General features: G+C 43.6%; 1 protein-coding gene across 2 annotated transcripts in view; it reads right to left on the bottom strand.

The window, feature by feature from the left end:
- Positions 1-16,013, bottom strand: part of fat2 (FAT atypical cadherin 2) — a 139,888-nt gene that overhangs the window by 71,198 nt on the left and 52,677 nt on the right. For both annotated transcript variants that reach the window (XM_086023337.1, XM_086023338.1), the window contains exons 8-11: positions 14,677-14,739; positions 14,080-14,292; positions 11,785-11,995; positions 4,716-8,777 (exon numbers count right to left, since the gene is read on the bottom strand). In XM_086023337.1, coding sequence (XP_085879463.1) covers positions 4,716-8,777; positions 11,785-11,995; positions 14,080-14,292; positions 14,677-14,739 — 4,549 coding nt within the window. The remainder of the gene's footprint in view (positions 1-4,715; positions 8,778-11,784; positions 11,996-14,079; positions 14,293-14,676; positions 14,740-16,013) is intronic.

Raw genomic sequence — 16,013 nt, 5'->3', positions numbered from 1 at the left:
TTGTCACATTAATCCTATAACGGTTGAGGTTGCATACCAAAGAATATTTTTTTACATTTTTACCACAATTTTTCAAACAATGCACAGTCAATCTTATTTAAATAGCTTTACACTAGAGGGGTGTTGTGAAGGGATTGACTCACACATTCCACTCTCCTTTACTGCATTAATGCATGAAATACATACTGTACTTACATTCATAATTTGAAAGCTGTTTGCCGCTTTGCAATCCTGATTAGATTCAGAGGATATTATTTATGCATGTAAATTTGTTCCCCGTAGCTGCTCAATTAAAGAGAAGTGGCCATAGTTGCGGTTAATGGTTGCATTCGAGCTTTTCTGCTTTATAGCACCAATGACTTCTTTTAGTTTATTGGCCAATTAAAGCACTTGTTGAATATCAAAGCCGAAAGTCACGCTGTTTGCTCTTTTATTGAAGTCTTTTTTGTGTGTTTTAACTTTGCTGAGGCATTTTATCCATTTACATTGCAGTTTCTGCAAGTTTTTTTTTTGTGCTGATTGCTGAGCTTAATACTAGATTTTGTGGTCAGTGCGCCAAGTTCGTCGGAGATAAAATTGCACAAATAATGACAGATTGCCTCATCATTGCGCAAGTACATTGCTGATCCAATAAGCGCTGAGGGATATTTTCATGGCCATTGCGTCGAATGAGGTAGTGATATAAATGTAACGCCAAGTGGTTTGTTGCTACTACATTTGTTTCTTAGGGTGATTGGTGATTTGAATACTTTAAGAGGTGAGGATGTTATTTTGGCCATTGTGCCAAACATACAGTGTTTAGACAAATTTAAATGTTTCACTTTCTGTGTCACTAGTCACTACACACTAGTCAAAAGGGTCTGAATACTTTTGACCATATGATATTTCAGTTTTTCTTTTTTCAACGAATTTGCAAAAATGTCTACATTTCCGTTTTTTTTTCCGTCAGGATGGGGTGCTGAGTGTACATTAACGAGAAATAAAATGAACTTTTTTGATTTGGGCAAATTGCTGCAATGACACAGAAAGTGCTGCCCTCGTATTTCGGAGTGCGTGTGAGGAAGTGTCTGTCATGGCTGCCAGATGTGTGCCGTCGTAGACTTCGATTTACGTGTGTTTGAAATTTGATCGTTTCCATAGAGACGATGGTGAGCGGCTACTTGAGCCACGACAAATAAAAAGGCATCCATGCAAAGTTGTCAAGCGGTCAAATATTAAAGAGGATGAATTCGGCCGTAAGTTTTGAACCAAAAGACAGACGAAAAGATGTTTAATGATGAGATGCTGCCGAGCGGTGATGCCGGTAATGTCGAGAACATAATTTTCACGTCACACACAGGCGCCACATGAGCAAACACTCAGCCAAATAAAAAAAAAAAAACAGACACACATATGCACAGCGTGGTGATTAGTGAAATAAAAACAAAATGGGGCACGTGATGGCATCTGTGGAGCTGAAAGGTATACAACACTATTTAATTATTTTTTTTTTTCGTTATTTGGCTGCATGTCAGGCGCGGGTCTCCCGCGTGTGACGTGGTACTGGTAAAGTCCGTACTTGATGCCGTTTGGTGACTCGGACTAACCAGGCGGGTCTGAAATATACACGGGAAGTTATACACGGAAAATGGCGAATAAGTCACATGATGACCGAATACTCCTACACTCAACTAATAGTAGAGTGTTTGAACACCTTCGCATTCATGAATAATTCCAGTACCCCGTTACCCGGGTTACATGTTTCTAAAAAGTCATTTTTGACAGTGATCTTCCTTTCGAGCACACTGGACTGTCTGGGGGCAGGCGGTGGGGGGAAGTACAAAGGATTTGCATTAATGTGAGACTTTGTTGTTGTTGTTGGCTGCGGGGGATGTGGTTGGTATTCACGTCAGTGCTCGTCTTTTGTGATTCATCGAGTCTCAATAAAAATCACATCGGCGCAGGGTGAGGAGGCGATTAATGGGTGTTTTCAACTGGCCTCATCAGCGGCGCAGACAGTCAGTAAATCGAAAAGCACCTGATAGACGCTGCATAATGTACACCTGCACAATGTAATTCTAACAGGAGGTAATAACGCTCACTCTTGTTGGAGGCAGAACAATATTAAATGAGCACAATTTGTTCGTATACCCACAAAAAAGTCTCACGAAGTCATGCCTGAAAAGACACAGAAAGACTGACATTTTCGGGTCATGTTGAAGTTTGATGACTCTCGATATTGCATCCTGTATTTCTTTTTTTTACTTTGCCCCCGAAACCAGTTTGACTTAGTAACATGAAATTTGGTAGGCATATTTATTACATGTATGATTGAAAATGCACAGCAAGTCTACCATTTTTGTTTGAAGAGGCCATTTTACCAAACTCATAAAAATGTTGTCTGATTGCTACCAAATTCTAAACTCGCACGGGTAGTGGACAAATGGGCGAAGCTAAACTGCCAACTTTTCAGTTTTCACAGTTTGTGATTCAGAGTTACATGATCGCAACTCTATAAAGACTATCTCACTGACTCTTGTTTTTTTTTTTGTCAGGGTTCTTTCAATATTGCAAACAGTTGCAAAGACATTCGCTAGACATTCACAGTTTTAATGGTATATATATATATATATATATATATATATATATATATATATATATATATATATATATATATATATATATATATATATATACACGTTACACACAGAGCTGGGCATTCCACCTATGCTTTAGTCCGTCTACGAGTTCTCCTATTTTCAGACCCGCCCGGTCGGTCCGAGTCAACCAAACGGCGTCGAGAGTCACACGCAGGTGCCGAACGCTGACGCGCAGCCAAATAAAGCAAAAATAAATTAGTGTTGTGTACCATTCGGTCCCATAAGCGCAATGACATGTGCCTCATATTGTTTTTATTTCACCAATCAGCACGTTGTATGTGTGTGTGTTGTTTTTATTTGATATTTTTTTCTTTATTTGGAGGTGCCTGCGTGTGACTTGAAAGTTTTGTACACAACGCCGATTGACTGTCGCCGACGAGGGACGACTTGGGACCACGTGGGTCAGCCAGAAATACTGCCCAGACACTATAGACTCGTGGTTCTCAACCTTTTTACATTGATGTACCCCGTGTGAAATATTTTTAACTAACTAGTGCAAAGCGGTTTTGGATGAAAAATCAAAAAGACTTAAAAGAGCATGCTATGCAAATAACCTCTGGGTTATTAAACTTTAGAACTCCATTAGGAGTCATATCTCTTGAACATTTGGAAATGAAAAGATGTAACTTAAAAAAGAGAACTAACTTCATTATTAAGATTTGTGCATAAGAATAACTGTCAATATAGTGTCCTCCTTTGCGATCACTGTAAGAATCTGTTCTCCAAAAGAAACCTTAAACTTGATTTTGAAAAAAATATTGTCTGATAGTATCTATTTAATAATTAAAAAGAAGACTGACAGCATTACCAAGTGTCAACACTGAACATTTCATTGTTGCACTGAACTGAGTCTTTTTGCACTTGGGCTTGTGCTTTCCTGAGGATATTTGTATATTTGTCATTCTTGGTGGCAAAAGAAGGCAACTGCAGTAATATATAAAAAGGAAAAGCCAAAACGAAATAAAACTAACTATAATGCAATATCCAGTGCTGGGCACTCACCCCTCTTTTGCTGGTCCGTCCTCCGTCCGCAACCTGGGTACCCTTCCGTCCTTATTCATAAAAATCATCGTCCACCGTCCGACCCTGTCCGTCATCGTCATTTTAAAGCGCTTCTGTCCTTACATTCCGCTGATCCGTCCCGGGCCGCCAAAAAAACAAAAAACAAAAAAAAAAAACTACATGCACTCATAACATGAAAGATTATTTAGAGATCATCAGCTATCTATTTCTTGTGCACATCCACCTACCAGCTGGGAGTAGTGTGTGGATTGAATTGTTTAACCAAGTTAGCATTTAAATACACAAGATCATCGTGATGTGATGAAGATAATGATCATGATGCAGACTGGAGCAAGCCAGGGGACATCAAGAGAATATTTAAGATTGAGTAATAACGCAATACTATTGCATTTTATTGCAAGACGTTTTTCAGTTTTCAGAAAATGATTATTGAAAAATAACGCAAGGTTAATTTAAAAGGAAAAACAAAGACTGCCACTTACGGCGGGTCATTTAAATGTATACGCTGGTAGAGATTTTTACGGTCTAAAGGTGTCCCAGACAAGGACATATTTCGCATGCAAAGGGGTAAGGTACTAAATGTGAACAGTTAGTTAACAAAACAAAATTGCTATCCCGGATTACACACACAAAACAGGCTGGGCGTGTTTCTGTCAGTCAGTGAAATGTCTCCTGACCCCTGTGGCATTATCCATGGTATTACATGTGTTAAACCATTAGAGGGCAGAATAGGCATGTGCGCTGTGACTACCGGGAAGCACATGAAAAGTGTTGTGCAAGTAATTAGTGAAGGAGGCTCTGTAGAAGAGAACATGGAGTGGTCTTGCATTTTAAAAGAACCCCACACAACACGTTCAGTCAGTACTTTACCGGTTATGGATGAATAGAGGGACGGACGAAAAAACACTTCCGTCCATGCCATTTTCGCAAAACGTCCCATCCATCAACAAAATTGGCGTCCGGCCGGGAGGGATGGGACGGAATGCCCAGCTCTGACAATATCCAAAACTATGATGACCCTTGAGTTGTGAGAATTTAAAAATCAATAAGCACCTGTGATATAGCACGTCACCAGACGGTTCTCCAGCGATACGTCTGCGTCGGTGGTTGTCATGGAGACAATGACTTCGCCGGGGCGGCTATTCTCTGCCACCGAGCCGCGATAGGCATCCTCAGAGAATGCTGGAGGACTGTCATTTTCATCGGTCACCGTCACCTCCACCAGGACGCTGGACGATAGCTTGGCATCGCCGCCATGGTCGGTGGCTAGCACATGGAAGCGGTGCAACCTGGAAGCCTCACAGTCGGCCTCACGCACAGTCACGATCCAGCCGGTATCACCGTCGATGGAGAACAAGTCAGTGATGTTGACGTCGTCATCGGGTAGCGACTCCAAGCTGTAGGTGACCAGACCATTGGTGTCTGTGTCAGGGTCATTGGCAGTCACCTGAATGACGGTGGTTCCAGCAGCCATGTTTTCTGCCAGGTAGGCCCTGTACGGGTTGGCATCAAAGACTGGTTGGTTGTCGTTGACGTCCTGTACCTGGATACTAACGGACACCATCGAGGCCACGTCGGTGCCGTTGTGGTTGCCCTGAGCCAACACATCAATGTGGTACCACTTGGTCCTCTCGTGATCCATGGTCTTCTCCAGTAGCAATGTCCCGCTTTCTTTGTCCAAGCTGAACACCTTGTCTCTGTTGCTCTCCACCGTGTTGCCATCAACCAGACTGTAAATGAGCGGCATGTTTGAGTCAGCTCTCACGGAGCCAATCTCTGTGCCGACAGGTGTATCCTCAGCAGTTGAGAAGGTATATAGAGGCTCCACGAATTTTGGTAGAGGAATTTCGGGGGGGAGGACTTTGACCCTCACAGGGACGGTAGAGTTGTAGAATGGGAAGCTGCCGTCGCGGGCCTTCACCTTGAAGTTAAAAATCCTATTCTCCATGCTGAGCAGGCTCTCCTTGACGCTCACCACACCAGTGAATGGGTTGATCTCGATTACATCCTCTGTGGCCCCTTCAGCTTCATCTACAGAGTAAGTGATGTCAGCATTTTTGCCGTCGTCTGCGTCGTACGCCATAATTTGAATAACAGGGGAGCCTTTGTTGACTGTCGACTGAATGGCGACATGGTACTGGGATGCTTTGAATTGTGGAATGTTGTCGTTGTCATCCGCCAGGATGATCTTTACTGTGCAAAAGGCCACTTTACCACCACCGTCTTTTGCCATCACTTTTATGGCAATTACCCTCTGGTCGGGGTTTTCTCTGTCTAGCGGTTGTGTGGTGATGATCTGCCCGTTAGGGTTGATGGCAAATTTCTCGTCCGCCAGCTTGTTTATGATGGTGTAGTCCACGCTGCCGTATGGCCCATCATCAGGGTCAATGGCAGCCAGCCGGATCACGCGAGTTCCTGCCTCTGCATTTTCAGTAAGTTCCGCCTCATAGGTGCTCTGTCGGAAATAGGGGCTGTGTCTGTTGCTGTTGATCATGTCGATGTTGACCGGTGCACTTTTCTGGAACACGCCATCCGACACTGCAACTGTCAGGTTGTAGTACGGATCCAGGTTCCTCTTGCAGATGTTGGAGAAGGAGATGATCCCAGAGGTCTCGTTGATGTTGAAGTAGCGGTCTTCGTTGCCTGAGAGGATTTTGTACTTGAGGTGGTTGGCGTCTGCGATGTCTGGATCAGACGCTTGAATCTTGATAACGATGTGGCCACATTTTGCAGACTCGTCCAGCGAGGCTTGGAAATGAGAGCTGACAAAGTCCGGAGGATTGTCGTTGACATCGCTGACATTTACCAAGACAACAGCCTCACCACTGAGGGCGATGCTCCCATTGTCAACCGCTTGAACTTTCAACTGGAAGTGATTCACGCTTTCATGGTCCAGCACCTGCTTTAAGAATATCAATCCGCTCTGGCGGTCTACGTCGAAGAAATCGGTTTCGTTGCCCTCTGTTCTTACTATGTGAAATGTCAGATCTTTATTCCTGCCAGAGTCCAAGTCGAAGGCAGACAGCTGCAGAACTGAGGAGCCAATGGGAAGCCCCTCCGCGATGCTGGTGGCGTATTTTTGCTGGTAGAAAAAGGGGGCATTATCATTCACATCTTCAACCTCCACTTCTATAGATGCCTCTGAAAAAGCTCCGCTCACAGAATCTGTGGCTCGCACGGTCAGCACATGTAAGGTCTGGCTCTCGTAGTCTAGCGGGTTGGTGACAGTTAAAGCACCCGTCTTGAAGTCGATATGAAAGTGCTTGGAGGCATTTTCTTCCACTAGGTTGTAAATCAGGCGATAGCCTTCAGGATTCCTGGCCTGAACGTGCAAGATAGTAGTGAATGGAGGAACTGATTCGGGGACTTTCAGAGGGTATAAAAGTGTTTGAAAAACTGGGTTGGTCCGGTTCCTGACTTGAATACTGAGCTGTGCCTCGGTCATGTGGCCGGGATTGCCCTCGTCCATTGCCAGAATGGTCAAGACATATTTGCTGAGGGTGTCAAAATCAAGAGGCCTCTGGAGGGAAACATCTCCTATGTCTGGATCGATCCTGAAGAGGTCATAATCCTCCTCCAGAGAGTACACAATGGATCCGTTCTCACCCAGATCTCTGTCCCTAGCGGTGGCCTGGTACAGAACATCTCCCGGTTCTGCGTCTTCAGATATTGTCATCGAGAAAGGTAGGTTGAGGAACTGAGGTGAGTTGTCATTGACGTCGTCTATAAAGACTTTGACCAGAGCGGTGGCCGTCCTTGGTGGAGTTCTTGCATCTTGTAGCATCACTATTACGTCATAGGCGTCTGTGTCCTCACGGTCAAACGGCACGCCCGTGGTCTCCATGAGACCGGAAGTCCGGGAGATTGAAAACCTCCCCGCGGGGTTCAAGAGGGAGTACGATAGAGGCTCATTTAGGAAACACCCTCTTGGTTTGAGGGCTGCTAAGGTTCTCACACCGTTCAGGTTCTCGGAAACACTCACCGAATATGTTTTTTGCTCAAAGCTTAGACCGCTTTCTGTGACGTTGGTCACGTTCACCCTCACAATGGCAGAGTCTCCATGAAGGCCATCTGAGGCACTGACTACCAGCTGGTAAATTGGCTTAAACTTCAACACGTTGCTCACAGTGATGACTCCAGTGGTGGGATGAATGGAAAAGGCACCATGGAGGTTTCCTTCGGCAATGCTGTATGATACTGCCGAGTCTGCGTCATGAGCCATCACCCTTGTCACCTCTACCCCCGGGACCGGCGGGAAGATTACGGACGACTCATAGGTGGTGTCAGTGAACCGGGGTGGGTAGTCATTCACATCCAGGACATGCACAGTGACCTTGACAGGCTGAGTTGCGTACAGCGCCGGTTCCCCAGAATCCCTCGCCTGCACGCTGAAGTGATACTCAGCCTCGATTTCAAAGTCAAGCGGCGCCGCAAGCGAAATTGCACCTGTGCTAGTGTCAATCCTGAACACTTTTCCAGCCTCCTCTTCCAGGATCTCGTAGACAAGCAGCGCATTCGCATCTCGGTCCACATCTGAAGCCTGGACAACCAACGGCATGTTTTGTTCCGCCATCACCAGGCTATCGACGTGTGCCGACTCACTTATTTGCCCAACGTAATTGGTCTGTGCAAAAATAGGAGCGTTATCGTTCTCATCCATCACATAGATGTAAACTGCTGTCCTGGACACAGCGCCGGAACTAGTAGATGCCGAAACGTTGAGCATGTAGGAAGCGCACGTCTCAAAATCCAGATGCTTTCGGATTGTGATCATTCCAGTGTATCGATCAATGCGAAATGTTCCGTTGGGATTGCCGTTTTCAACACCGTAATTTACCGCAGCCGGACTGGAGGCTGAGATGGTGACCACTGGTGTCCCCAAGCCACTCTGCTCGCTGATTTCCGCAATATATTCATCATCATGGAAGACGGGTGGGGTGTGGTCAGAGATGCGGACATGGACGTGGACGGAGCAGATGTCACTACGCTGAGGGAAGCCCTGGTCAGTGGCCTTCACCGTGAGGTGGAAAGGGTCCTGGTGCTGAAGGTCCAGAGGTTTGGACACTGTGATGGACCCCAAGACTTGATCGATGGAGAAGATGTTGTTGATGTTTCCTGTCAAGAGAAAGGAAAGAGAGTGTCAAAGTTGCAATTTCTTGTATTGTTGTACTGTGTGAAAGGATGGATGGTCGCCTCACAAATTTAACCCGTTTTCAAAGTAGTATCAAAGGCAAATCCAAAGCAGAATGGCTGCTATTAGAATGGGGATAGAGGAAAGCTGGGACTGAGGTGACCATCGTTTTGCCTCTGATGCTTTAATTTGTCTGGCTTTCCCGGCCTGCAAGTCAGGGCCTTGCAATGCCGGCCCTACAGGCCTAATCATTATCACAGTGATTCTGTGGTGTGCAATAATAATTGTTTTGTGGACAAAGCTTGCTTTCATCAGGTCCTTCCAACTCCATGCAAAATAACGGCATTCTTCAAAAGATTACTCAAGAAATAGCGAATATTTCATGAAACAACATGAGTAGTATTTTTCAAGCAAATTCATACATGTCAAAAAAATGACATTTTACTAACAAGCACAAGCACATCAAAACAATCTACATCAGTACAACATTCTCTTGCTTTGTCCTCCTTTTGTCATGATTTCAATTAGTGAGCAGTTGTTTTGGCCACTTCATCAGGGACAGTGAGGAGGTGGATGAGCTAGAAGTGACCTCGTTGTCCGTATTTAAAAGAGGGTTTTGTGCTTCGTTAGTCGCAAGACGCAAACAAACATGACTGAGGTACAGAAACTAAATCAATCACTTTGATAAGTGAAGAGAACCTGCATGTTTTGTTTTTTAACTCGCCCTGGCAACATAATTCAATGTGCAGGTGTACGGGGATGTGCAGCATATTGCGTCTGCTTGCAAAATCAGTTGCTTCAATATTCAACTATGAGTCTGAAAGTTCAATGATACATTACATTTTGGATAATAACACTTGCTGTAAATTTCACGGAATATACTGAAATCTGAACATAATATCAGTGCTCTTCCATAAATGCTAAATTTTCCATTAACTTTGACGCCATTGTACAAATGTCCACAGCTACAATCAATCCTTTAATTTTGTCTGCAACTTGAGGAACCGCTTCTTCGATTAGCTGATTAGTTTCAGCTAAAAATATCCACAAAGAAGATCATACGGGCCAAAATTCTGAGGTGTCCTCTAAGTGGATTCCCTAAAATTATTGTAATGTTTCAAATTGCAACACTCGCCGTAAAAAAATGCAACTTAAATACTGAAAATTGAAAATTATTCATGAGAAGAGCAGTGTAGGCAGTAAAATATATCACGTACTTTATTCATCAATTGTTTTCTTGTGAATTTTTCTGTTATGGGAGATTTGGCGTTGGAAGTTAGAGAACACCTCCAAGATGGCGGCTATTGTCACGTTGCTACTTACAGATGATTTGAGTTCTAAAGAATGCACCGAAAAAGCAATCTACATGCAGGGAAGAATCTCTGTAACTTCCACTAACAACCCAGGCTTCTCCCCTACAAACAAAGATCTCAGTCATAGTCAAGATTTTTCACTTTTTCACAATTTTTCAATATTTGGACATCAATTATTACTTTCCTATTAGCCAGGACCAGCACTATCTTGTGGCATCTTACAGCGCTATTGAAAGAGCAGAAAAATACAGTAGGTACCAATAATAGGAACCGGTGGGTTTTTCAGAGAATAGCAAACACCAATGAATTTGCAAACTATAAAAAGGTGAGCGGTCACTATTTTTCCTGCAGTCTCATTTTCACGTTGTAAAACGTTTATCGATTGCAATTGTTGGCTCCTTGTGGTAAATTTGGAAGATTGTTGGTGGGAAAGGGAGAGTAATGGTGCATTGTTATTGTACAATCAAACTGCTTTACAATCTGTATTGATGTGCGATCATAAATCACTTTATCGTAAAGCAACTCTTTCTTTATGCTACTTGCTTCCCCTGAATCTTTTCTCTCCGAGCAAAATATGCTGTGTGAACAATAACCTCAGCAGTAGAAGGCTTTGTCCAGGAACTAACAAATAAATCAAACCCAGGTAGGCCCTTTTCTTTTTTCATTGTACTATGGGATCAGAGACAAATCCTTGGCCAAAGATGGGAGGTATTTGTTCTCTGACATTTTGTGCAGGGCACAAATGAAACAATAAAACAGCCGAGGAGAGCTGGCCTGAGCCCAGGAAATCCCAAACATAAAATGATCGCCGGGGGAGGAAATTGAGAAGCACTCTGGCGACTCTCTCCAGGGCGTCATAATGGAGCCCTTGAGCACTCTGCTTCAGTGGAGCTCTTAACTGACTGACGTTCGATGGCGGGTGGAAGAAAGGACGTCAAAATGTCGGTGGGTTTAGATGTGAAAATATATACAGTGGAACTTTGACTTATGAGTTTAATTTGTTCGGTGACCAAGCACTTAACTCAATTTAGTTGTACATCAAATTATTTTTCCCCATTTGATTGAATTGAAATGCCATTAATCTTTTTCAAGAGTTGTTGTTACTTGTTTTTGGTAAAGAAATATAGCACTGTATTGCTAAAAAAAAAAAGATAAAATATAATAGAAGAAAATGTAAGGAAATAAACTGGTTTCACATAGTGTAAATATTGTACGTACTGAAATATTTGCATGTTGGGTGTGTGCCTTGAACTCATTCGCTGCCATTGACGACTTTACTTGTCTTTTCACAGTCCTGCCCTTCAATCCCAGGAATTTATTTATATCTTTTTCAAATTTTTTCAAACGTTAGGTAAAAAAGGGTCTGAAAATGCGTGGCAGTGCTAAGTGGTGTAGCCTAGTGAGTGACATCAGGAGCTGAAGTCGGCTAGTCTGCATGTGAGCGTCTGGACGTGAGTTGTGGTCCACACGGCTCCTTGCGAGTGTTCTCATTTTGCATTTGTGTGATCGGACTGTTTGTCCCATTCAATAAATGGATTTCCCACATGCAAGTATCTTCATTATTTTTTTTTCAATTCACTTGAGTGGTCAACAGCGTGATAGCTCGTAACTCGAAAACTGGTCAAGGTACCACTGTAAACGTAAAAAAAACCCAAAAAACAAACCCTTTGCTTCTTACCAGAATGCAGGGAGTAGGCAATGTCGGCGTTGCTGCCTGCATCGCCGTCCAGGGCCTTGACGCGCACCACCTCGGAGCCGCCGGGCGACACGTTGGACACAGCGGCCTCGTAGCGCGTGCTGAGGAAGGCGGGCGCGTGGTCATTGCAGTCCTCCACATGCACTATTATCTTGGCAAAATTCCTCTTGACTGGGATCTCCTGGTCGCGCACCTACAAGGGCACATCACATGTCGTCATACTGAGAATCATTTGCTCGCAGTCTGTTGAAGCCTTTCTACGAAATAAGACAGAGCTGTCTAGGGTATTGATCCAGGCGTATTAGTTCCACCTTTTGCATTCACGCTATATCACAATTTGAATAACTACAGAACCGTATAATCTTGGTTTGGAGGGAAGGCCAAAGGGAGCTGTTGACTCAGTGTTGCCCCCTCCCAGAATCAACTGGCCAGTGTTGCCATTAGAAGTGGCATCCTGTGTAGAAATGTTGAAATCTCGACCCAAGACAGAGTAATTTTACACCCTCGCATTTGGTTAAACCACGCATAGAATGCAATTAGTCTCTTTCCCTGCCTTACCCAATGACATTCAGACCGATCGGGACAAGATCTAAGGAGGACCACTTCCCCAAAGGTGTTTTCCCTGTGGCGCTTCATTTTATTAAATGGACACCAATGTTGTTTTAACTAAAACTGCACAGCATCATAGTGATACAAGTTGCCTATTCAGTATCCACTGCATCCAACTATGATCCTGTCTCAAGGTTTCCTCTTGTTTACCTCCTAAGTGGGGTTTGTCATGGTTTTTGTTTTCTCGGTGGATGGTATCAACCAGGAGATATCGTTAATTTTTGTGTGCTGAGGGCCTGTGAAGCCCTTTGGGACTCTTTTGTGATTAAGAGTAGAGCTGCACAATATATCGAAAAAATATCGATATTGCAATAATGGCCTATGCAATATGCATATTGCAAAGACATGCAAATGCATTTCATTGGTTAAGAGACCGATAATTGGATGAAAAAAAGAAAATGATGTATACGCTCTCCAGGCTTTAAGTGTAGAAAGACACAACAGCGCTCCTGGCTCTAGTGGTAGAAACGTGGTTATGCGCTACTGGCCTTAAAGGGTTAATTAGTAGGGATGGGACAAGACCAAAATCCCACGAGACGGGATGTCTCATGAGATTGAGTCCGCGAGAACGAGACGAGACAAGGTTTTTGCTAAATTTCGAATATAAAAAAATACCTAATGTAATTTTTTCAGTTTTCAAAATGTTTTTTATCAAACAAACTGCAAGAAAATTAATCATCTAGCTCTCAAGTGCAAATGCAAACAGGAGTCACTTGTATACAACACTCAATTGTATATAGTGTTTTATGCTAATTTATTGGCTTTATTTATTTATATTTTTATTCATATTTTATATATTTGTTAATATTTATTGATAAATTCATTAATAGATGTATCACTGGCTCTTATTGTTTTTTTTATTTATTTTATTGTTTTTAAAGTGCTTTGTTACAGCTCTAGCCGTTATGAAATGCGCTATATAAATAAAATTGTATTGTATTGTAGAGTTCATCTTGTTTCTCAGTCGATCTTCAACAAGAGGAATGTCACTGCGTCTGTGTCAAGATTTCTGCAACTCGTCGTAGTTCTGGGCTCCTCAGAGCTGCAGATACGGCACCCCGCTGCTCTAGATCGCGAGCCATCATGTCCAAAGAGTTGTTCTAGCGCGTGATTACGCCCATAATTAGTTTGTGCGTGGGCAGCTCGAGCTGTCTTTTATTTAGACGTCAAAAGTGCTGCTGCTGTTGAGCATCGGTGAAAAAAAGAAACTATACGCTTGACAGGTCTAAACAAACATGATACGCGGCCAACTTTGGACCAGCCGCACTAGCGTTGCGTTCATTGCCTGCACGATAAACACTTAATGTGTGGCTCAAAGCCAGCCTCACGTATCGCCACATCCATGTTGCGAGCGTTGTCGGTCACAACAGCGACTCCGTGATTTGGCCTCGAAAGTTCCCATTCGGTGACAGCTCCTTTTAGGCCATCTGCTATATTCACCCGGACTCCAAAACGCCGTCAAAAGAAAATAGATCTCGTGCTGTGCAGGGACGAGAAATCTCGTGGCGTTCTAATCCAGCGAGATCTCGTAGCACATTGTACTTTTAAGTGAAAGATCTATGATAGTGAACTGTCGTATACCTCCAAAAGGCAACTCCTTTACAGGACAGTGTAACAGTAATAATGACATTTATAATAATGCATCAGATCTTTATGATAGAAGTTTACCATGACAACAAGTGTATGCAGGGGGATGGTCTCATAGTCCAGTCTGTCGGTGGTGGCCAGGACGCCGCTCTTGGGGTCTAGGTGGAAGAGTTTGTAGCTGTTGGGGTGCACGCTGCTGTGAATGGAGAAGACCAGCTTGCTGTTGGCATCGGCGTCACGCGCCGCTACGTGCAGGATGTCCTTCCACGCCGGCGTGTCTTCAGGGACCATCACCTGGCAGATGCAGTGACCAGTAAGTGAGAAAATTGACACAATGGCATCTTGAACCTCAAACCCTTTTCAGTTGGAGCCATCATGACATATGCTGTCAGAGTATATATATATATATATATTGTGTAGCATTAGAATCTTCATTAGAATCTTCATGTAAATGAAGAGTAAAAAATCTTTAGTGACATTGAGTCAACATTTCATATATATATGCAAACCCCCAACCCTAAATTCCAAAACCTGAACCGTTTCTCAGTCCAGGTTTCTATCTTGCTATGAAATGTTGACTCAATGTCACTAGAGATTTTTTACCCTTCATTTACATGAAGATTCTAATGCTACACAATATTCGCACACACAAACACATGCAAACAGACACACACATACCTCATAGAGCGTCTTGATGAAGACAGGCCGATGTTCATTCATGTCCAGAACGCGGATGTAGGCCTGTGGTCCGCAAAAAACAACAACAAAGAATGAGAGAGCAGCTAGGTTAAGGAAATGCCATCCCATAGGAAGAAGATGAAAGCAAATCACATAGGTGTCCGTTTGTTATCGCACAGACTCAGCAGTGGTGCAAACAAACTCACACACACACATACACACACTGCATCAGTCATTTTTTTCTCCCGCTTTCTTCATGTGATAGAGCACTGCATCATAAAAGTGTTAAAGAAATAAACACAACAGATCCTTTCCAAACGAATGCAAAGTTGTATTCATTTCCTCATATTATTCTTTGCGCCTCCAGCTTTGACATTTGATGAAAACTATCTCCTGGTGTAGTGTATGGCATTCCTGAATGTACGCCTATGTTACGTGGGTCATGGCAGACATTAGCACTTGACATGTGTAGACCATTCCCCACAGGAGACCATCGACTGGTGCTCACTGACTACTACTCCAGATGGGTGAGTGTCAATGTCCTCCGAAAGCCCACTTCTGTAAACATAATAATGTGTTTGACGCACTCGTTCGCGATTCATGGCATTCCAGAAATGATAGTGACCGACAATGGCACTCTGTTTTCATCAAAAGAATTTGATATGTACCACCAAGTAAATGGGATTTCGCACCGCAAGGTTACACCTTATTGGCCTCAAGCAAATGGTGAGGTTGAAAGGCAAAACAGGACGCTCTGTAAGACCATAAGGGCAGCTCCCGTTGAAGGAAAAGACTGGCGAAACGAACTTGAAGTCTTCCTTTTAGCCTATCGTAGCACACCCCAATGTGTCATGGGACGCAGCCCAACGGAGCTGCTATTCAATCGACAAATCAGGACCAAGCTCCCGGAACTGACAGCGCTTCAACATTCGCATCATTCGGTAGAGGACGCTGACGTCCAAATCACTGATACTGAACAGAAGGAGAATGGGCGTCTACCCGCAGACAGAGTAAGGAGTGCGAAAGACAGCATTGTGAAAAAAGGAGACAAGGTCTTACTTTGCCAGCAGAAACACAACAAATTTTCGACACCGTTTGAACCTGAACCTTACACTGTGGTGGAAAGGAAAGGACAATCAGTCATTTTGGAAAAAGAGGGCAAGACAATGATGCGACGTGTCATCTGTGAAGCTGTGGGAAGCTGTGGATTATGCCAGACAAAGAGACATTGGTGCCAATCAACGTGACTGGAGAGAGTATGAACATTCAACCTGCAAAAACAGCACCAAATGAAAACCCTCAACAGAACAGTTGACCTCAGAGAGCCAAGAGGTTGC

This window comes from Filicampus tigris, chromosome 2 (assembly GCF_054856515.1).
Source record: "Filicampus tigris isolate MCC_2025a chromosome 2, RoL_Ftig_1.0, whole genome shotgun sequence".
In the NCBI taxonomy this organism is placed as follows: Eukaryota; Metazoa; Chordata; class Actinopteri; order Syngnathiformes; family Syngnathidae; genus Filicampus; species Filicampus tigris.
Note: the sequence above shows the minus strand (reverse complement) of the source record. Positions and strands in the feature narration are given on the sequence as shown.